This window comes from Nilaparvata lugens, chromosome 4, assembly GCF_014356525.2.
Source record: "Nilaparvata lugens isolate BPH chromosome 4, ASM1435652v1, whole genome shotgun sequence".
Lineage (NCBI taxonomy): Eukaryota > Metazoa > Arthropoda > Insecta > Hemiptera > Delphacidae > Nilaparvata > Nilaparvata lugens.
The window spans coordinates 20,046,396-20,071,028 of record NC_052507.1 but is presented as its reverse complement, the minus strand read 5'-3'; the positions used below and the strand labels follow the sequence as shown (position 1 = coordinate 20,071,028).

The 24,633-nt window shown below is 33.9% G+C and overlaps 1 protein-coding gene across 6 annotated transcripts in view; it reads right to left on the bottom strand.

Moving 5' to 3' along the window:
• Positions 1-22: 22 nt before the first annotated feature.
• The window catches only part of LOC111047668 (Kv channel-interacting protein 4), a 157,330-nt gene continuing 132,719 nt past the window's right edge, over positions 23-24,633 (bottom strand). For all 6 annotated transcript variants that reach the window (XR_005571168.1, XM_039426889.1, XM_039426891.1 and 3 more), the window contains 2 exons: positions 19,176-19,388; positions 23-5,833 (listed from right to left, as the gene is read on the bottom strand). Coding sequence is in view for 5 of the 6 variants with exons in the window: in XM_039426889.1 (XP_039282823.1) it covers positions 5,723-5,833; positions 19,176-19,388 (324 nt within the window). In the remaining variant the exon portion in view is untranslated. The remainder of the gene's footprint in view (positions 5,834-19,175; positions 19,389-24,633) is intronic.

The following is a 24,633-nucleotide window of genomic DNA, read 5'->3' as shown; positions in this document are numbered from 1 at the left end:
AATGGATTGAATATCGAGAAAGTGAGTTCAATAAAACGTTGAAAAATCAGAAGGAGAGTCGAGCTCGCCTCAAAACTACTCTTCATGACACACCCTATCATTGGAGAATCAAATCCATTGATACTTATAATGATAGAGATGGATCATCAAAAGATGGAATTCGAATAAAATAGTTTCAACTAGACAACAAGGAAGATTTATTCATTTATTCCTTTCTTATAAAATTTGCGTGAAATAGTCTGGAACCACTCAATCTCACCGAACTCATGAGCCAAAGAGGCTGAGGTTCTCCGGAAAGTAAATGTTCGAACATATTCATATTTGTTGAGGTTCATATAGAGTAAGAAGCATTTTACTATCCAATGTCTGTAGATTTTCTAGACTCATGGGAATATCTATTGTATATACGGTAGGCCTACTTCTAGAATAAAGAATTATATCTCTATTAGGAATCCCTAAAAACTTTTTGACAACAGTTTTAACTCCAATATTTTCCACCTATTTATTCAAATTTGGATATCTCCTTTGGTGAATTACATTCCCATTTTTTATTGAACCTTCTTTCAAAAGATACTGAAGCTGCATTAACAAACTAATAAATTCTTTCAGTATTTGGCTATCTAATTTCGTTTTCTAATTTTTGCTCAATCCGATCAGACTATTCACCTAATTTACTATAAAAAGAGCATTATTTTCAAGAATGTCAATATCCTTTATGATAGGCTTACGCTACGCTTGATGTATTATATCAAACTGTCATGATACATCCCATATAAGAGGTATAATACAATTAATTCCATATCGTAGCCTACAGGAGTTTCATGAGTTTGATACTTAGAGAGTGTGTTTAATGTTGTGTCGGAGACAAATCGTAGGTAAGTAGGGTGACTTTAATTGCATCCTAATGATAGCTTGGAGCTTAACGATCTAGGTGGGCCTATTTTTCATTTACCATAGGCCAGTTTTCTAAATAATTTTCTCTCATGAAAATAGTCAGTAATATTACATGACTACGTTGAAAGCTTGCAAGAATTTATCAGTTCACAACAGACTGATCAAGACATTCAATCAGGTTTTATTCAATTTCTACTCATCTGATAACCAGATAACTCTATTTTTGTATGATAAATCTGAGTTTCAAATAATTAGTCCTTGTGAGGGTTGAAATGAAACCAGCATAACAATAGGGTTTCAACAGTTATCTTTGATCCGGTTGAACATACACATCTCAAACATATTGATAATTCAATTTAGGCATCAAACATTCATTTAGCACATACAATGTTGGACTTACCAACTAGTAAGCTAACGATACAGTACAATGTTCACCAATAATAATAGCTAACGTCTATAGTAAATTATGATCAATAAATAAACTATTCGACCTAACAACGATTTATAGACCAGATTAAACATCCAACACGTAACAAGAGAAACATATCACCACGCAACTTTAACAATAAACATCTATAAATATATTCATCCGATTTCTAATAATATTGTGGTTACAATAGTCATTATAGTATGTACATATGTAATTCTATGAAAATATGTTACAAAACATCTTATAAACTTTTCTTTCTTAAATACAAATCCGATTCATGTAATCCTAAAATGACCGGTAGTATTTCTAGACAAATATCTTAAATAGATAACATCCATCACCTTAATGGCATTTCAACTAACTATTTTCGATTACCCGACATGCAATACATACACAGTTTTCTAATAGTAATTGGTACGTACAATTTGAAATGTAAGTTGAAATGACGAAGGGTATTCACTTACACTTATTTTATTGAATTGAAATGGTCCTTATAAAACATGGAATACATTTTTTGCTATGCCTATCTCTAATATCAATGGGTAGTAAGTTGCAAGTATATCTAGATTCATGATGCTTTTGACAAATTGATGCGTCGATTGGACAATATGAGCCCGAAAAAATACATTTTCTGCAGAATTGCTCAACAAATACTTCACACGTTTGTGTTCTGCAGATCAGATTAAGGTTTTTTATGATAATCTTTTGGAATTGATGGACTTATGCGCTTTTGTAGAAAATTTTACCACATCTAATTTTCAAATCCTTGAATATGAAAAATTCATAATATAGGTCTGATTAATTATTAATTCTTCTATGAAAAATCCGTTCAACTATGAATTTCTCAATCACATCATGCATAAATTGATATTTATGCTACGATCTACCATTATTCAATTCAATATCTATTGATAGTTCATGTAATATACAGTATGATAAATAAGTATTGAATGGTAAAGATTTGAAGTTATCAGCAACTACTGATTTATTGAAACAATTGGAGATACTGGTTTCGTTTATTGAAACATCACCAATTTTTAGTAAACTAAAGTTCCAAGTTTACTACATAGTACCTAACTAGAGTTACTGATGGTGTAAAGCCGCAATTTTAAATACCGTAGTTAGTGGTTTTGACCAAGTTGACGTCGATTTATTTCAATAATGGGATATCTACCACACACATTCACAGCAACACAGAAAGTTAATATATGAGTAATGAAAAGGTACACAATCAGTACACACTGAAATATTCAATTAATCAAACAGTGAATGAAATTCAAATCAAAGAATCCCCATTTTTAAAGACATAAGAACTGACATGATGTGATTGAGACACTTTATTGAGTACCGTACACTTTTGAAATCCAGTCCAAGAATATTGCAATATATTCAGGAATATTTTTAATGATATTAGTAATATTGTACACAATACACACAAGTATAGTGCCAAAACCCGGTTTATAATCCGCAATATTTGATATTTCCCGTGATGGAATGAAATTCTGATAAGCTATCATAGAGAACGATATATTGTATTATTTTAGCAACAATAAATAAATTCATCTTGCATCCCTTGTTTTATATTCAAAATTGGATAATTTCTTTATGAGTAAGTAAGTTATTATTTTTTCATTAATCTAAAAAGTTCATGGAAGAAGCAGTTATATAGTTAAATAGAATTGAACAACACCAATCCTATATTTCGACTGTTCAGGATATAGAGTAATAGACGTACACCCACAATTAAAAATATATTTAACATTATTTACGTACGGTACAAATCAAATTTTGTTGTTTCTCTTCTATATTTTATGATATGCTTGGTCTAGAGCAGACAGCTTTCAGATTATTTTTTTAGAAATTCTTCTATTTTTCCCTAATCCAAGTTTGTAAAACTTGAATGGATTTCTATTTCCCATTCATAAAAGATCAATGAAGATGTTTAACTTCAGATCTCCTCCTACTTAGCCCAATGGTGGAATCTGTAGCATCAAACTTGTGAGAAATACTCTCAATATCATTTTAATGATGTGCTTATTTTACAAATTAACAAATAAATACTTATACGAAACATATCTTGTGCAGTTTTGATAGCTTATGTACACTGATTTTTTATACACTCAAAAGAAAAATGTACATAAATGTGAACAATTATATATTTCTCTAAGACTGACTAGTATATCTATGAAATTCCAGCTGTACAAGTTTCTGCGATACCTATTACTCCTAATTGTTTTACTTTTCCATTTGGATCTTATTGATACTATGCTATAGTACTAAATATATAATTTGATAAAATTTTGGTGTTATATTCCAAGCTGCTTTGATACATTAAAAAGATGGACAAACTGGAAGGTTTTTATCACATAAATAAATTTGGGATACCCACAAAATATTATCTATAATCACTATAGTGGCAGTAAATCACAATTAATCATAAGCAGGATAACAACAACTAAGATCCAATATTCACAGCCTTACGGTACTATAAAATATTGTTTTTCTGACTGATAAATTCAGCTTTCCTCTTTGAATACTTTAGGAGAACTACCGCACTATGGTTTCTGGCTATGTTTCAAAAAATGATATGAGCTTCTCAATGATAAACTGCAATACGGTATTGGTTATTTATACAGGAACAGGTAACAAAGAACTCATAGTTAGGTAGTTCTGTATATTATTGGCAAGAGATTGAAATGTTTTGGAATGAAGTATGAGCCTTGAGTTGATATTTCAACTCTTCATGAGCCCTATCCTTACACCCCATGGGGAATTTAATGAATATAAGTAGTTCATCAATAGTTAAAAATGTTCTAATAGTATCCTTCTGAGATGATAATTATATAAGGTTTCACTGAAAAACAATTGACCAATTGATAGAAAAGAATCTCAGCTTTGTTCAACAAAAAGTGTGAGCCAATGAACTATGAATGGTTTATAATGAGAATTAGATTTCCGGCGAATTGTGGATTTCGGTTGTTCTATTTGGATTGTGATAAGTAAAATAGAATTAGGATTTGGGACAACTTGATATAATCACAGCTCACAAAAGGCAGTGAAGATTGATTATGATCTGCATGATTTGGAACAAGAACTTTAAATAAACCATTACTCTTTCCAATAGACATAAATCCTTGGTTAAATTCAAGGAGGAGGTCTAAATTAGTGGTTAATGATATTTTTCATTTTTCAATTATTAATAAACGAGTAGATACAGTTATGGAATAAAAACCAATAATTTGAAAATAGTATCAAGTTGGAAGAAAATACTTCACTTCAATTTCAATCGATGAAGAATTGAATCGAATATATGATTAATAATATAAATTAAAATAGCCTATATTATTGAAATAGCCAGCATTTTCCAACAATTATTATATTCTCTGATCTCAGCTTATCAACCTGTGAATATTTCTTATCATGCCTACATTACACAGCAATACGATTTGGAGTTGACCTTTGATTCTCAGTGTCAGAAATATTATTTTTTATGGTTCTTGGATAATTTGTATCATGGAATCTCATCAACCAATTTCATGATTGAACTGTTATAATTTACCAGTGCATGAAATCCTGCAACTTGATGTTATGGGACTACTAATTATTAATTGTGATTGAAATAATCAAAATAAACACACACAGCAGTATCTTGTTCCTAATATTCGGCATTATTGTTCGAAAACTGCATTTTAGATTGTTGAATCGAGAGGAATATTATGGAGTATTTTTATTAAACCCGGAGTATTTTTTAATATATATTAAACCTGATTGTGATACTGTTATGAACAACAATTATACCGTAATCATTCTGTGATGTAACATAAGACTGAATCATAGTAGTTTGAATTTTTTGTTCCCTCTAAATATTGCTAGGAAATTGAATAATTCAGTTCTGAACCCGGGCAATGGTTGAAGACTTCAATTTTGTATCTCTTTTTATGTTTTCCGTCTTTTTCTTGCAATTTAAGTAAGCTACTACAATATATAAATTCGTTTAATTTGATGTATTTGTTGGATGGAAGAAACGTATTTATTATCCTATACATTTTGGCTTGATACTTTTTTGACAACTTTATTATTATTCTATTATAAAAAAACAAGTTAATATTGAACACATACTTACACTCATTACACGTTTAAAATACCGTACATTTAATTCGACAAAATATACCGATATTGGAAGTCAACTTGAGACGAACCATAAATTTAGATTATTTTATTTTATGTTGATTGTCCAGCCAATTGGGAATTCAATTTTCTCAATGTTTGTCCACGCATTGATTTCAAATTTGATTACGGTACGGCAAATTCATCATACTTAAGCAATGTCATAGAGTTGGAGAGCTTCTATCCATTCAAATCTAATGTGATCGCATCCCCATTCCTCACAAACTCTTGTCAAATGGATGAGTCAAACACAGCCATAGAGTTAGTTATATCTTCATCATTCAAACAGCACTCTAAAAACTCGTCCAAAGTCACTACACCATCGTTATTCCGGTCCATTTTCTGAAACAATAAAAGTATTGATTTAGTCATGACTACAGTAATTCATTGAAAGGGGTTCCAATATTGCCTGAAAATTAAAAACCCTACATGTTTAATCACTAGATTCATTGACGATATTGAAAACCACCAAGAATGTGTTTTTTGTTTCCATAATTATCCCAACATTATTATTTTTTAGAACTCTGTTCCCTGACTTGATGCAGAAAAATAATAGATATCTTCAATAACATTATTATAGACATTTGAAATTTAAATGTTGTGAAAGCTTACATTCAGGCTACTTCCACTTTCAAATATTAAGTTTTCACCACCTAGAAAAGGAATAAAATAATAGAAAAACTCATCCAACGTACAAGCATAGTATAAGTGTACTTTCATATGCTTTCTCTAAGATAAAAGGCTCTAACAACAAATGAATAAACTGAAATTTACTGTTTCCAAAACTCATTTTATCACTTTCTTATCTTTACTAAATGTATTAGTTTGTAATGTTTTCTCCTCATATTTATTTTTTCATTAATTGTACAATATACTGTCATAATAATAATAATATTATGATCAGGGAGAAAAAACTAGGCTGAGCCTATAGTATTTCCCTCCCAAATTTCGATCAAATTTTCATATTGTCCAAGTGAGGTATCACATCACTGTTTTAACACATAATTTTTGATCCAGAAAAAGTAATTTGAATATTTTGAATTTGGAAGGTTGATGAATGAAATAAAATTAATTTATAGACCAAAGAAAAAAAGTTGAAAACTTAAATAATTCACTACTTCGAGAAATTTAAATTCATGAAATTACCAATTTTTTCATAAATCAAGTAAATTAATTTTTACTTGCTCTAATATTGTAGAACTAGTGAAAATATGTTACTTGTGCTCTGATGATGACGTTCATCAAGTGAGTAGTTGCTTCATTTGACTAAAATGCTTTCCATTGGTTTCAACATTTTCCATATCCAACTAATTATTTTCTTTCAATTCATGAATAAATGTTTGTCAATATTGAGTCAACTCAAACAAAAAACATGAAATTTTCGACGATGTGTAAACTTTTTTTTATAAAGCACTTAATGTTGATAACTATGGTACTATATTTACTACTATCTTCAATTTTATTCCAATTATAAACTTTTTTCGATTGATCATTTCATTATTTTCATGAAAGCAGAATGAATTACCGATCTGTTGCTTCCAAGAATTTCTGTATGAATAAATAGGCCTATATAAATAAATTATATCAGCAGTTTTTTCTGTCCCATTATTTCTAGAACTTCACTCACTGACTTGTCGCAGATACCACAGAGACATAGAGATTAGATATTGTCACAGAAAAAGCTGATACTGTAATAATTGATTCGCACTAGAAAGAAGAATTGATAATTTGATTGATGAATAATGCAGTGGGAAGAATAGGAGGCTGCTAGCTTGAAAGATGGGTGATTGTGTGGTGGTTGGCTGGAATGAGAATAGCGTCAGATAGAGTAGGCAATCCATTTCAGCCACTCTAGACAGATTGCTCTCCATTTCACCTTTATATTCCCCTCAGGTATTTGAAGTGAACCAAGTTTGTCGTTCGTGTGCGAAGAAGATTTGCTCAAACCAGACCTTTCAACTATTTGAAGAGGTTCTGCAACCTACTCAACAGCAATAACCATTTGAAACGGAAGATTTGTCCTTGAGAAATGGGGAATGTCCAACAGCTATTTCACGGAAATCATTAATTGGAAGTAACTACCCAATAGGAGCAAAGGAGAGAGATACAGAAATACCTATTGGATAATATCTCAAGGTGATTCACGTATCTTACTTTTTCACGATGATATAGAAATTAGACGGAAATCAGACGAAATTCTTCTTTAAATTCTGTTGATATGAGTTTTTTTCAATAAAGAATTAAGCTATATTCAGGGTTGACCTTGTAATCAGCCCAATGACGAACCCCCCCCCCTCAGATCACCCAGATATCAGAATCACCCCTCCCATAAACTGCAACTCTCGTTAAAAAGGTCGTCATTCGGCATGTGAAACACTTCAAAGAATTTCAGTTACGTCTGCATCTCTGAACCCTTCCCCCCTGTGGGCACCCAACACCCCTATCTCAAACTATCAAGCTCACACTAGTCCAGTCACTGTCACTACATACATTGGTGCTTGCATTTTATATTGTAGTTCTGATTTTTTAATATAATGTTTGGATACATCAGAGAAGTCAGGAACCAATTTTTCATGAAAAATTTCCTTGAGCTTGATACAGGATGGCCCAAAAACCTCTTATTTTCGGTTCATTTTCCAGTTTTCAGCTATTTCCGTCAAATCGTGTTATCGGGAAGAAAAATTTTCTCCTGCCTTTTCTTGTTTGATTATACATTCCCTTATAAAATGATATCATTCGTAACTCTCTATCTTCAATGCGAGTACTGAGTTAACATTTTTCAAAAATGAGTAGAATTTTAAGAAAAAAAAAACAATTTCGATGAATTTTAGTTTTTTATTAACAATATCTTCTGATTGTTACCATTTGAATGTATAATTCAAAATAATAGAGGCGCTCTGATCTAAGTCTGGCCCGTTCATCTGAATCTGAAAGGTGCATTGAAAAACCTTAGTAGGTTCAATTCAATGAAAGTCTAACTTTCAAGTTTGCAACTCATTTCAAGTGCTGGTTCGCTACTGTTACAAGCAAGTCGGCCTGAATCGATAATTGAAGCGATTTAGTTGATTGGGACCGACAAACATTGTTGTTGAACTGCAGAATGCAGGTCAAATGGGAATGGTCTCTGATTAGTAATGATTATGCAGCTGTAAATTCCGAGTCTTTGAATAAATAAGCAAAGCACATAAAGAGCGCTGCCCGCTGTGCCGTGAGACAGCAGCAACTGCATTGCCTCAACAATACAGCAGGCTTGAAAAGGCTGAAAGCAAACTATTATTTAGGTCCACAAACCAAGACAAACATTATCTGGTCAAAAGCACATCATCATTGTGTTGGAGTGTAGCATGTCTACTTGAACCTAACAACAGTGAAACTGTATTTTGAACATTGGTATCGTTGTGATCACATTCATTATTCGATTGATCATTTTCATAACTGATATCACCCATTCTATAAACGCTGTCAACATACATAGCATATAACCATAGAAAGTACAATATTCATTCGACAATAAAATTCACGGGGAAATTGCATCTTTTGAACATCTGGGAGAAATGAAACTCCGCTGTCGAAGGTTGCTAACTAGGCACGCTCTCTAGTATAACTCATAAGTTTGCACAGTGCATCGTTGAAATGGCTATTTATTGTTGAAAAATATTGCCTACTTTTACTTAACATACTGAAAAGTTGTATTGGAATTGCAAGTCTTGTAATATGTAAGATATGGAGATGTGGAGCAAGAAGCAGCTCAATCCTGGAGGATAGTGACCAAAGAGCAAATTATAGTTTACTGTATTATTATTTTATAATATGAGATAAGATAAGGTGATATTTTCATTCAACACAGTACATTCTGCAAGCTTCAGTTGAATAATGTCAGCTTCAGTCATAATTTACGTATAATTATTCTTATTCTGTTCATCTTACTGATTGATATTCGAGAGTTTTGACAATAATTGTGTGCTCTGTGATAATTGAGCACCGAGTTCTTCCTAGATCAACTTAGGAGAAAAATACCATCTTCAAATGTCAAATACGCGTATGCAGACTGAAGCATTGATCTGTAGAAGACATATATGCTGAGAGCAACATTCTGGTGCGCTGTAAAATAGATTTACGAGATAGTTTAAGGTAAAGTACTCGAAAGCTTTTGTTTTAAGAAGCTTTCAATTGCAGCAGATGAAGGATGTTGATTTTGCTTCTACCTATCAACTGAACGACCCGAATAAACTTCAAACTCTGAGATTGAACTTAGACATAAAACTTTGTAATGAAGAAGCGATGCTTGCCCTAAGATATCTACTAAAAAGCGTATAGTCTGAATATAAATTATTCACTCAAGATTTTATGTTCAAGTGATTCTTCGTTTCCAAACCGGATCAAGTTTAAGATTTTCCAAACTAGTTTCACGTTCCATCATTTACTAGAAGAGGTTTACTCATTTTTCAATAAACTATAAATGTATTATTTTCGTTTCAGAAATAATATATGATGCCAACTAATATTTAATTAATTTTTGAATTTTCGTTCATTCATGAACATTTTATGAGAGATGACAGAATATTCAATTTGCTTGCACAAATGTTCTTCCATGAAATATTAAGAAAATATTTGAAACAGGAATCATCTGTTAAACTCTATGCTTGACAAAAATGTGGCTCAATCTTATGAGTAAAGCCCCGCGCACACACACACATCGATTTTTGCTCGTACGATATTTTGCCGTTCTTATGAATTCTATCAGATTGAACAGAACTTGAAAAACATCATGTGTTTAAAATAATATGTTTAATCTAATAGAATTTATAAGGACGGCAAAAAATCGTACGAACGAAAATCGATGTGTGTGTTACGTTAATAGTACGGGGATGATACGGGAGATTCATGTTTGAAAGATAATTGAAAAAAATAGGATAGAAATTCATTTACATTCTGTTTTAAATTTCATTGGAGGCTGAGAAGAGATTTCATCAACTTTGTTGTTTATACAGGGTGTTTCATAGGAAAAAATCTGTTGATGTTTGGATTCCAACACGTCAGAATCATTTCTTGTTTGTTATTCATCTGTTTAAGAATCATCTGTGTTACTATCGATTGTTTCTAATTGATATTTCTTATTTTGAGTCAAAATTATTGTCAACTCCCTGTGCCCCATAAAGTTCTGCCAACTGTCTATGCGTAATAAAGTTCAAGTCTGGGTTGTTGTCATTTGAAATGTTATTGCTCCTAGCCCTAGCCGTACAAGGAACAGCTTTAAGACAATCATTCACTCGAGCCACACCCTTCCTGGAATATACGAGACGAGCTGAAATGTGAATTGGGCTCACACGTCTGGTGAATGGGTCACCAGAGTGGGTGAATGAGTCACAAGATGAACGGGTGAATTGGTATAAACTGTTGAAATAGGTCAGGTCTACATCATGGAGTTGGAGAAGCTATTATTCGTACCTTTCGAATAATGTGTTTCCACTTAAAAAAAAGTTTTCTTCATGAAACAAAATGAAGACTTTTATTCAAACTTGAAACTCATTTTCGAATAACATTAATGGTTTCGGCACAATTATACAAGTTAATTGGACCATCGAATACACTATCTAATTGAAAAATGAATACCTTCTATTTTTAAGAAAAAATGAAAACTTCTTTAACCGGAATGTAAACATATTCGAGAGATGATAATATACAGTATAGGTTTCAAAACACAAGTGAATATTCAAGCAATGCTCAAAACGTGGGAAATTCTAGGACTGTTTGAAAGAAAACTCAGATATTCTAAGTCAGATCCAGTTGTGATAGAAATCAGAGTAGCATCTATAGAATATTTTCTAGGACTCATAATTTATCGGAAAATGAAGACGAACTAAATCCATATTTTCTTCAAGAAATTTGATTCTAATTCGAATGTACAAGACAATGAAGAAAGGCAAGAGTTTTCCCAGAGATTTCATGATTGATTCGCAGAAAAACGGGCAGAATGAGACGCTATTAACAAAATGAAGCGACTTGACTCGAAAATGGATCTTGAAAGGTTTGTTTGAGAAAGGCTGATGACAGCTATATTCGGTTAAAAGTCTTGTCTCATTTGTATAAATGTTGGCAGCTGAAATGATAATGGCTGTCTGTGAGGAGTGATGGAGAGAGCAAGAGGGAGAGTAACTAGCTCTTGCGAGACGTTAATGGCAGAGAAGGATAGAAGAGAAGAGAATGAGGAGAGGAGGAGTTGGAAAGAGAATATGTCTCGGAAATGGACCAAGCAAGACCGCGAATGAAGACGATCAATCAAGCGGATGATGTGGGTAGGTGCGAAGAGAGGGAGGTCCTTGACGAGAAAGAGAACATCGAGATCAAGTCTTAATTACACAACGTCGGAATTCAACCTTAATTAATCTTTCTCTAATGACATCACAAAAGGTTGACTTGGAGGTATTATGCTTCAAGGCACTAGACGCAACGTCTTCACTGAACTCAACTGAACTCCACTGATCTCACATGCAGAGATGCACAATTGGTGAGATATCATCTTGAGATGCACAATTGGTGAGATATCATCTTGAGATGCACAATTGGTGAGATATCATCTTGAGATGCACAATTGGTGAGATATCATCTTGAGATGCACAATTGGTGAGATATCATCTTGAGATGCACAATTGGTGAGATATCATCTTGAGATGTACAATTGGTGAGATATCATCTTGAGATGCACAATTGGTGAGATATCATCTTGAGATGCACAATTGGTGAGATATCATCTTGAGATGCACAATTGGTGAGATATCATCTTCAACACTTGGAATAATATTCGAGAACGAGTAAGTTATGCAAGATCGAGGGTACTTCACTTCCAATCAGCAAGTTTACGCCTCAAAACAACAAACAAACTAAGTGGATCCGAAATCTGTGGATGTTCATCGTCGTATGTTGTCACCAACATTATTAGAGGGGCGCTTGTAGAATATTTTCCGAGAGGGTTAGCAAAGATAGTTTTCCACTTCATAGGTGACGGCTCTGAACTAGCAATCAGGCACACACTATTCGCCAAGTAGAGAATCGGAGATGTATTTGAGTTGTGAGTGATTTGAGAATCCTGGTTTTCCTGTTTCAAATGAATGATTTTTCAAAACTCGTAAATACTTTTTGTTAAGAACTATATCATAATATGATAGTATAAACAGAGAGAAACTGTGGGCTAAGATGGTGAAGTTTGGAATCCCCCCCAAAAAAAACTAGTAAACCTGGCCAGGTCGAGTATAGCAGAAGCTACATGTTCGGTACGAGTGAATGGGCAAGTCTCTGAGTCTTTCAGGATAAATTCATGAGTACGACAGGGTGATGGGCTCTCGCCAATTCTCTTCAATTCTCTTCATCGAGGATACACTCCAAAAAATTACAAATAGGGATGAAGGAATAAAAATTGGATCTGGAATCAACATACTAGCGTTTGCTGATGACATGGTTATTTTCGCAGAAAAACATAGTTGACCTAAGTGAATTAGCAAAAGTGTTTCTGGAGGAAGCAGGGAAAATTGGACTGGAAGTAAATAATACAAAAACGAAATATGTACATTTCACAAGAAATCGAGATAACAGAGACCAAGGTCCTCTCCAAGTGAACGGTCAGTACTTTGAAAAAGTAGACACTTTTAAGTATCTAGGCGTTGTAATTTTTTGAACAAAACACAGAAGTAACAGAAATACAGAATAGGCTAAACATTGCAAACAGATGTTTCTATGCATGCAACAAACTTATGTCCTCAAAATTGTTATCACATACTACAAAAATTAAAATGTATAAAACCAGTCCAATATTTCTCTACGGTTCTGTGACATGGAAGTTAGATAGAAGGAAGGAAAGAAAATTGATTGTATTTGAGAACAAGGTCCTTAGGAAAATCTATAAAGTTTACGAAAAACGCAAACTGGCTGCACAGCTGATAGCCAAAGGCATCAAAACAATGGAAGACGAAGACAAAAAGTTGCGCATAAAAGGTTCGAAGTTGGCAGCAATGGATTGGAAGACGCTGGAGAAGAATTTGACAATTTGGCAGATGAAAATCGCTGATATTCTACAGCAGATTCAGGATATGATTCCGCAAAGTATAAAAAATAAAATAAAGAAGCGTTAATGTTCAAGATAATGCTCGAATAATATTGGATGTTGTGATAATATTAATTAAATGGATTTGTGAAGGGATGCAATTTTACGTCTCTGATTTTTCTAAATCTACTCCTCGATACTATTTGACAAGTATCCTCAAATTTATTTGATAAAGCAATAAATGATAAATGAGGGTGGAGAGGAGAGTGGAGGAAGAGACACAACAGAGAACTTCGAGACCTTGTAGCATACGCGCCAGATGTAGTATAGGAGTTCAAGTGTAGAAGGATCAGATGGGCTAAGCATGTTTTGAGAAGAAAAGAGGACAGAAATCTCAATCAAGTGTTGAAAAGAAATCCAGAAGGACGACGACCGAGAGGAAGACCTCGACGGAAATGGTGGAGTCAAGTGAAGGCCGATATTGAGAGAATTGGAGCAACCGAGGAGGACGCAGAGAATCGAAAGACCAGCGACGATATACTGAATTTCAAAGGAAATTCAGCTGTAAATATTCAAATAAAATGCAAAGGTGAGACAGGTCAAGTCCCTGTCGTTTTGAACTCATAGAGGTGAAGGGGCTAGAAGAGTAAAGTTTATCTTGATTCTTCATGAGTCCATCTCAAAATTACTTAACGTCAAAATAATTGATTTCCACACTCTATGAGTTTATATTATGAATAAATCTGTGTACTATGTTACATGTTCTCGAATATTGGCTATTAACAAGTCTCATCATATTATACTATACAACATTTTTTGAAACTATGCTATATAACATTTTTTAAAATGACATTCATATTCCGAAATATGTAGTGTATTGTGAAACTAGTCAATTCACCAAAAATACTATTAAGATAACCTGTATAAATAGATCACAATGCTGAATATGGAAAAGATCTCTACTGAGAGGCTTTTCCAAAGTCAATGTTATTTCTATTTCAGCATTAACAACCTCTCATCATCTGTCAAATCAGTATTGATCTACTATTGAGTGGATCAATAAGTGAAATTATACCTACAAATGACAGCCCAATTTTCTCGAAGGAAGAAAAATGGATGATTGATTTTCCCGGAAGGTGAAGGGAAAGTAGCGAGCGAGCTCTGCTCTGATGAGGATCGTTTCATTGAATCGCTTTCAGATTGAAAACAATCCAATTTCGGGAAGCAGAGATGAAAGAGATAGTTGGTGTGCAAATTAAGGCAACATTAAGCAGGAGAAATGCTTTCATCGTGGAGCCTTTGTGGTGGACTTTGATTCAGGCCTTCTTGGCAATTCGGCTGGTCAAAAGGGCTTATGGAGCATGTGGAGCAAGGCTGGCTACAATGTGTGTAGAAGTGGGTCCGGTGGTGGGGGGGGGGGATGCTGGAAGCACAACTCAAACAGTTCCTTTGACTCTCGGATGACAATATTGTCTTTACACCGTTGCCTTTACAGCTACACAAGGCCCACTGGACTCGTATTTATTCTAAATTTTGGGATGCCGCCTCATTCATTCACATAATACCAGTGGAATATTTCCTATATGAGCTTTGTTTTTACAGGAGTAAAATTACACGATACATTCTGCTCTTTGTGATCTTTGTATTGGATAGCCTATTTGATGACAACAAATTACTTTAAAAATATACGTGAATTCGTATGGCTTTTTGTTGATGTAGAGTACCTTTCGGGAAGGTCCCTCCTCGCCTGAATATATAATTTGGGCAGTCAAAGGGTCTTTACTTCTGTCATGCTTCAGAGAAAAGAATGAAAGTAATTATTCAAGTCAATTGCGTCGAATAGATACTACTCGAATGTATACTATATTACGTCGAATGTATTATGTCACTGGTTGGAATGTGATGAATTTCTATGAGTTTCAATGAGATGTTAGTATATTTGGGAAACGTCAATTTCAATAAAAGAACAATCTCCAAAAAAGAAAGTTAATAAAGTCAATTATAATAGTTTCTTATGTACAAAACTTGGAAAAAATAATCTCAATGTTGTTAACTCAAAAACACTCACTCTCCACTCACAGACTCAAGTTTTTGTGGAGAGTATTCACTGTTAAATTCTTCAATTAATTTTATAAATTTGAATATGATTTTGTGAATAAAAAACTACTAGATTTGATTTGAATTATATTTAATTTGTAGAACCGGATTTTTCAACGATTATATTCTTGAATATAAGTGAAAAACCAGTAAGAGAACCAAGGATTTTCAAGTAGTTGGATGCAGGTCAAGACTCATGTAATTGTATGCGTAATTTCAACTAGAGACAAGACTCCTATTCCCTGTATCAACGTGCAAAATTGATTTGATCATTGCGAATCAGCATACAAATTGTTTGCTGAATTCAGTTAGCCAAATTCGAAATTGAACTCAAATTATATTGATTGTTTAATCAACGATTAATTGAGGAGATAGACATTGCTGGACATATATTGGTGGTGAGAGATAGAGCAAGACATTGCTGGTGAGAGATAGAGCAAGACATTGCTGTCCTGTCACCAATTGCACAATTGCATTATGCTCAATGCATGTAGGCCATAGGGCTTAACGGATAACCCAATGAACTCGTATCTAATCGCCCCAGACCATTGTTGCATACTGAGTATCCGAAGTCAGTCACAGTGCAGCTTCCATTCATTATCATAAACTAATTACCTGATGTGATAATTTTGTTATTGAATTAAATGATGTTGTTAGAAGTAATAGCATCGTTTGGAATGAAATATGTGGTTTATTCTGCAAATTTTCTGTGACAAATGAAGCAGAGGTGGTACTGTGAAGCAGAAAACAGCCGCGATTATTTTGAATATGATAAATGACACAGCAAGAACCTTTCTCTCTAATTTAACCCTAGAAAGACAACAGGGGTTTTCCTTATCTTATTCGATCCTCGAAAAATATCCTATATTGTTGTTGAAAAAATATCCAATTCAGTATTATGTTTTGAAGTGATTAACCAATTGTTAGTTATTAATAGTTACTGCCAGATAATTCAATCATTTTCCAGTTTTTTACTAGTATTATCGATGTCACCAGTCATCAACTATCAGTAATAATTTGGAATTGAGTTGCATCAGTTTTGAAACTATGCGGGGGTAAAATATGGAATGATTTTGACTATCGCAGAAGATCAATAGCAGAAGTTCAATAAGCTTAATGTGTTATCAAAGAAAAAATGATTACAGTTTCGCCTCATTTATTACAGAATATAAAGGTGAAAAATGATTACAGTACTCCAACGGTTGAAGAGCTATTACATATTTCCTATCTATGAATTATAAAATAATAACGACATGAACACTCCTCATTTTCCCACACATAAAAAATATGGTGAGTGGATTTTGGTGTTTGTAGAATAATACAGATATTTCGTTTTTGAAAAAAATGGTCACACATCTCCACAACCAATATAAATCATTTAATAACTCTGAAGTGGTCTATTCTTCATGTTACTTGTGTTGTTGGACATCGAACAGCAGTAGGGATATGACACAAAAATTATGACTATGATATCAAATCTCGTAAAGTCATCTTTTGCTACCATAAATCCATTTATTGGCGAGCTTAATTGAAATTGTTCGCTTGTTGATACAGATATGTTATTCGTTGACGGTCGTAAAAACCGCATAGCTTACTCATTCTGTTGAATTCTATCTCCAAAATGCTTTCAGTTTCTTTTTTATTACACTGAAAGAAAGATTCATTCCAAGTTGGGCTCAGTTATCCACAGTTTTTCAATTATCTAACAAACTTATCCAACTGAACCATCTAGTTAGGTCCTGAGAATATTTCATTTCAAGACACATAAAAGAGATCATTCATGTTCATGTTCATGATCACAATGTTGGATAATATTATACAATTAGCAATACAGAAGATGATGAATGATCTTGATTAGTTATCATTATTATTAGTTCAGAATGATGTGTATCAGTCAACTGAAGCAGGAAATTTACTCAAATGAACTAAACAGTAGTACTTATCTGGGATCATTAAACGAGAAAAAATGTTGCACTCTTCTGTTATCTTCCACATTCTAATATAGACACAGTTCTCTTGACGACCTGAACTGATCTTCTACTTCTAATTCTAATATTCTCCCAGAGATGATCTAAAAAACCGATTATATCAATCAGAGTATAGCTTGGTTTTGAAACTGAATTGAAAATAAACTTGACATGATCATCTTTCAAAAATAAAGGCATTTACTGAACGAAATTCATTACATTTTTGAAAATTATCAAGTAAATTTTAATACATTTTTATTGTCAGTGTTTTCTCCTTGGCAGAGTGCTGATCATCTATTGAAAATGAATGATATAACGAAAAATGATCTTGAATATTCGAATGAGTAAGGCTTTGAGAATCATTTCATAGGGTGGTAGCGTGAAGATATAGGGAACTGAACAGATTAGTTCAAACATTTCTGAAAACCTATTTCGGAATGCACCTCCATTTGTTAGAAGAGGCTGAATCCCTCAGCAATCGTGTCAATACGTGTATGTCAAAGGAAAAGTCTAAAAGTGGGAAGTTCCAGAAGTACCAGATGTATTCATATATGGGACGGTGATGAGTTTGATTCGCCAGCGAATATTTCGTTACAGAACCCTTCCTCAAACTCAATTTCAAAATTTGCTGATCCTGTCTCACTCATTTTCCGATCCTCTCTTTCCTTCTCCCTCCCTGTTATGAACCATTTTCCCATCTCCCTCCCACTTAGCATCTTCATGTTTCTCTCTTGGTGGCATTAATCAAATCAATCCGAGTAATCCATGGAAACTTTGCAACCGCGTTGTAACTAAGTTTGAAAGTCGAATTATTCATCTCCAGAGAAAGTGACAGCAAGTTTTTGACAATACCTTCCCATCGTTTAATAACACCTAAGAGTTTGTTGATTCATACAGCTTTCATCCAAAGTCTCTGTTCACATAATAACCAATTAACTTACTAAATTTACGTTTACTAACTGATTTGAAAGAAATATATAATTGTCACGTAGAGATTCACTTCATTTTCAATCTGTCAAACAATATTCTCCGTTATTCCGGTAGTTGAGCGTCCCATAGGGAAGCGAATTAATTTTCGGCTATCAAAAAGTTGATGAGAAAATGAATAGTTCCAATAATATTCTTTGAATTGGCTGGATTCAATGTCATGTAAAAATGTAGCTCCTATTTTTTAATTATTAAAACAATATTGTGCTTATAATTGAGCGCTCAATATGAAAGCGAAAAAAATTCAAGTAATAAAAAATGAATCAGTTTTTGAACTTGATACACGCAAATTTTCTCGTAGTGGTTTAGGCTTGATTTTTATGATCAGTGATAGATAGTAGAATAGAATCATCTATAGAAGATAGAAGATAGAAAGATGAAAGTAAGTGAAATAATTATCTATAGAAGATGGAAGATGGAAAGATAAAAGTAAGAGAAATAGAATAAACGCAATATTCCACGATAAACGCAATGTGGTATCCAAAACTATATCAAGCGTTTTCAGACAGCGTTTTCAGAGTCGGCAGGGCAAGAAGCTCTCCGATTGGGTTGGCGCCTGAGAAAACGCTTGATATAGTCTCGCCCTAATGCTTACCTGGAAAATGGAGTCGACCTTGGAGGTGACGGCATTATCCTCGATGCCCGGCTCGGTGTACTTTCCCATGAGATCGTAGACCGCGTTTACGATGTCAGTCATCTCCTCTCGCGTTATCCGCCCGTCGCCGTTGATGTCGTACAGCGAGAATGTCCAGCGAAGTTTCTCATCCAACGAGCCCCGCGATAATATCGATAGTCCATGTACAAAATCCTGAAACAAACAATTGTTTCATTTGAGCACCTGTTTATTTATATAGAATCTAAGACAACACATAAGTATTTAACTACTCTATGATAGAATACAACTCTTACAATTCAATTCTTACTACATGGAAAAATGAAAATCTTCCATTGTAGCCTGCATGATAGGATGATAGTCATTTGGTTCATATATAAATCCAATCTTCTTTTGGAACTCTTCCTTCAATAATTGAACAGTGGAGCGACGTTACATGAAATTAATTTAATAAATTAAATTTGAAGTTGAAAAGGCTGTAGAGTTCTGATCTTCTGATACGAATGGATTGAGTGAAAAGAAAGTGAGATAGGATATTTATGATGAACAGTATACAATTTGAATTGTTCGTATAATTCTTCCATTGCAAATCACATGCTTTAAAATTTATTTATTCATTTTAAATAACATGCATTTAATGTATTTCACCCACTCAACACAGCCATAAGTAGAAATATTGGAGAAATATTTTAGGAATAGTCAGTTATTCATAGGTACCCAGTGATAGGCCCACACAATATGTGGACATAATGGAATGACTGTTAGAAAATTACATCTTCACAGGAAGTCTTAGAAGTTATTCTTCATCTATAAGTTATTCTTCGTTTGTAATTATGTTCACTATAAAAACTTACGAATCCTTTAACCAATGATCTTAAAATTTCTAACACATATTCTCGAAGTCATTGGAAAGATCAAGTTCGCTGGTCAACGAACCATTCATTCTTCCGACCCCATTCTTTCTCCTCAAGGATATAAAATAATAGCATTGAGAGTTTATAAGAAAACGTTATTGTGAAAATTATCATTGCAAATCACATGTTTTAAAATATTATCCACCCATTTAAGCTATCATTATTGACTGTCGTTCAGGAACACAGCTATGAGATGGAATATTGAAATGTACTCAGTTTCATACCCAATAATATCCAACATACATGAATGCTTGTTGGGAAATTACATTTCCACAGCAAGTTCGTGATCCACCATAATAGCAACTGAAAAAGAAGGATAAAAACTCCAAGTATAAGAGCTATCAACTCTTGGAAGTAATTATCCTCACCCTCACAATGGCGGCCTTTATTCCCGGACTAGCCTACTACAATACTAAATAACCGAAGTACTGTAGAACTACTATTATAACTGAAATAAGCAAACTTCTCTGCATTACTCTGTACATATTCTGTGAGAAATTAATACGATGCAGTTATACAGAAATTTTTATTTATCAGATTAATTAGTGTTAAACAGTTACACAGTGGTTTACAATGCCGTTATAGAGAAATTTTTACTAATAAGTGGTAGTAGAAGGGCTGTAAATGAATGTTTATGCTAATGTTAATGAAGTAATATCAGTTATCAGTAGTCAACAATATCAGTAGCACTGTTAATGACTTAATTTGTTAATAATACAGCAAAGCCTATTTCAAAAATGATTTTTATAGGCTGAACTGGATTTTAATAGGCTATTACTGAAGTTAAAAAAATGTAGAGAGTTCTGATACAAATGGTTTGATTGAATAGAAAGTGAGATAGGATATGAAAAACATTTTACAATTTTGATTGTTCGTATGATTCTTTCAGAAAATGCAATAATACTACCACAATGGGGAATATGAATATGCGTGAATGATGTGGGCCTACACTGAGGGAGTATTAGAGCGATTTAGTGGAAAGGGCATGAAAGGGTGAGCAGAAAGGAAAGAGAGGCAGTGATGATCAGCTGGTGGTCGCTAACGGATTTGCAAGAGACGACTGTAATGGAAAGTTTTATGCGTCCATAATGTTTCCGACAATATTTTCTGCTCATCGTTCAGGGCATGAGGCCCGATTATGGCAGACGTCCAATGGAATCGCTCGTTGCAAAATTCCGCTGCAGAGGATGTCAAACGACTCGAAATTGGATTATTGTCAAAAATCTAATAATGCGTCGAGGGAAGATGGAATTGCTATGCTTCCTAACATAATTTGCACATTCCAATAAAATATTTCCAAGTCGAATCGCTCACTTCTGCAGGTCAAGTATCTTCAAACTCTCGCGTCTCCTTTCTGAAAAGCCTACTTATCGGTATTGGAAAAGTTATTTCCACGGTGGCCAAAAAGTAAATGGATGATTCTGGAGTTCAACTCCGTCTCCAAATTTCATCTCTCAGTTTGTCTTCTTGAATTTCAAGATTTTTATTAATCCACTTCTTGCTAATGTTAAACTCTCAATAAAAGTTTGTTGTTAAGAACAATCCAACAAATGCTCATTGAATGAAATATTAATAATAGTAAAAAATAGTTCCCTTTTAGTAAGACTATTCAATATTTTTGGAACAATAACAACAAACAAAATAATATGACCGCTCCTCAGTAATATGTACTGATATAGATATCTACTATGAATGTTCATACATGAACACCTTAGTGGGATGAGCTCAGCTTATTTCTATAATTTGATACATTGAAAAGATATAATAAGTTTCCTCTCTGAAACTCAATATTATTGAAAACAGACAGTTTTAGGATAATATCTACTAGCAACTAGCATTATGCTTATCTCTACCATCTAGCAACAATAATAGCAACCGATCTGTAAAATGGATTCTAGTATCGGGATTATAGTCAACTAACTACGAACTAAGCTTTATTTCATATATGATGTTTGATTTTCCAAGAATAGAATTTCAAGATAAGAGAAATAAGAATACGAACATTTTTCATGAATTTGTTCATAATCATTTGTTCATTGTTCCTTAATCAAGTGAATTTGTCACCAAATTTTAACGACATAATCACAATCAACTGCTCGAGGAATTTCAGGATTCATGATTGGAATATTAATTGCTACTTGTCAATTAAGTGTATGAATTCTAATACAATCTGGTATGGTTTATCAAATTACTATAGATTCCGGTTGTAGAAGTATGAAGCTAATGATTAAGATGTATAATGAAGATTATTAGGTGAAATAATCAATCAAATGAAGAGATCAGAATAATTATCAACATGGGAAGTCAGAAAACAAACTACTGCTGACTCTTGAGGGAACCATTGAAGCAATTATCAGGTAGGAATGTTGTTGTGATTATAAGAGAGAAAGGAGTGGAATGCGGTGGTGAGGGAGGTGCAGAGATGAGATGATATATTCGCATGGCGTCTCTCATGAGAATTTACAGAAATAAGTCAGCTGTGGTAATTGAAGAGCTATGTGCTGCTCACACCTCCTCTTAATCACGCGCGGACCAGAGGTTAAAATTCAATTTTTCCAGATTACTGTGCGCTGCGAGACACCTTTTGTGCGCGATGCTGGAAAATATGTATTCTTTCATGAATTCTATTTCACCGCCTGAAATTTGCCGCGAATTTAATTGCATTTTCGAAAGAGGAGCGCTTTGATGTTGATGAAAACAAAAGAAAGGAAGAAGTGAGGTGTATTCCGGATAGAAATTTAGGTTCATGTGGCTGGGGACTCAAGTGAGGGTCTGTGATAGTGAGAGAGATAGAAAAGGACAAAAAGTAGTTCATTGCTTGGAATTCAATTTTCTGGTTGAATCATTCACCTCTTCCCCCTCCCCTTTGCACTCCATCACATCGCTCCCGCATCATCTCATACTACCGCCGTCATCTCTGAAGCTTATCCCCTCCACACCACCTTGTCACACAAATTCAGCTTCTTGTTTTCCTTGTCAGGGGTAGCTGTACCTGGTATCTCTGCATCCCTTCCAGCAGCCAGCCAACGATGACGCCATGCAACATATTATTATTGCGGACTTTTTACGTGAATTTAAATTGAAACGCACTGAAGTTTGCCTAGGTACGGTATCTCTGCTCTAGTGAAGTCAGTCCGATAATATTGAATCTGGAATGAGATTTTGAAATCTGAATTTTCATCACCACCTGTACGGCCAATATTGAAAATTTTGAAGAAGTTCCTTACCAGGAGTTCACCCTGCAAGATTTAGTAGTTGAGTGGGTTATTCTATCACGCAAAAGTCAAATCGTAAAGTTTCGCATGAATAAATATGTTCTATTTATTTTTGAAATCATATATGATTCCAAAGTATTTACGATTTCTGGTTGTCTAGTAGAATTTGATTTAATCCAACGATGCTTATTTTCTCGGGTTCCCATGTCTTAAAATCCTCGGATGGATTCCAGAGAACTCTATTCTCCCCAAAGCCTCTAGCTATCTAAACAGGAGAAATACTTCGAAGAAGCTACTATGAAATATGTTATTAAAATTTATTATCTTCATGAAATTCCAGTACTCATCAGGTTGAGAATGCTCGACCTAGTCTTAAGGTGAAAGATTAAGTGAATCGTTTGATGATAATGCCATTCAAAATGTGTAACAATCCACAAAAAGGTACAACTTTCATTCGTTATGAAAGTTGAGCAAATAATGTTAGGAACACGTAGTTCATTTATTGCGTGGGTGTGGCTTCAACATTTTCTGGAGTCAAGAGAGGGAGAGAAGGCGAGAGAAAGAGATTGAGGAAGAGAGAGAGAGAGAGAGAGAGAGAGAGAGAGAGAGATAGAGAGCACTGTAAAGGTCAAAGTATGGAAAGCCTGACGGCACTTCTCATCAGATAAACTGGATACAGACAGTAATTCAATAGGATACTGTTCCAATATTTGCCGTAAACCCATGTGATGCCTCATAATAGTTTCCACACAATTCTTTACAAAAAATAAAGGTATGATCAGTGAGAACTGTACCTGTGAATGAAATGCTATGTTCCTCTGCTATTCAAAACGATTTATCAATTCTGCTGAATGAAGACCAATTGATCGGTAGCTAAATTGATGGCTCTTTTTAGTACGCCAATCGTTTTTGCTCTGTAGCTTGTTCTTTTCAAAAAAATCCTCTATTCTATCCATTATCAAATTCACTCCTTCAAATTCAACGTTGAATCAGCTCTAATTAATCAAATCGATAATAGTGTAACTGAATTCCTAGTACAGTACTACACTGAATTCATCTTTCTGCTCTTTAGAAGATTACCTTCATTGCCCAAAAATAGTTTACAAGATCAATATTTGCGGGGGGCTACTTTGATTCGGATTTAATGGGTAATTAACTTTCTAATGAAATGCGTCCCTCATCGAGTGTAAACATATTTAGTGGGAGATAGCGTGACTGCATCTTCTACTGTTTATCAGTGGAATGCCTACTCAATCGCCGGATATAGATTAACTAATCTGACCTGCCACTGACATACCGTTCGGTCTCACG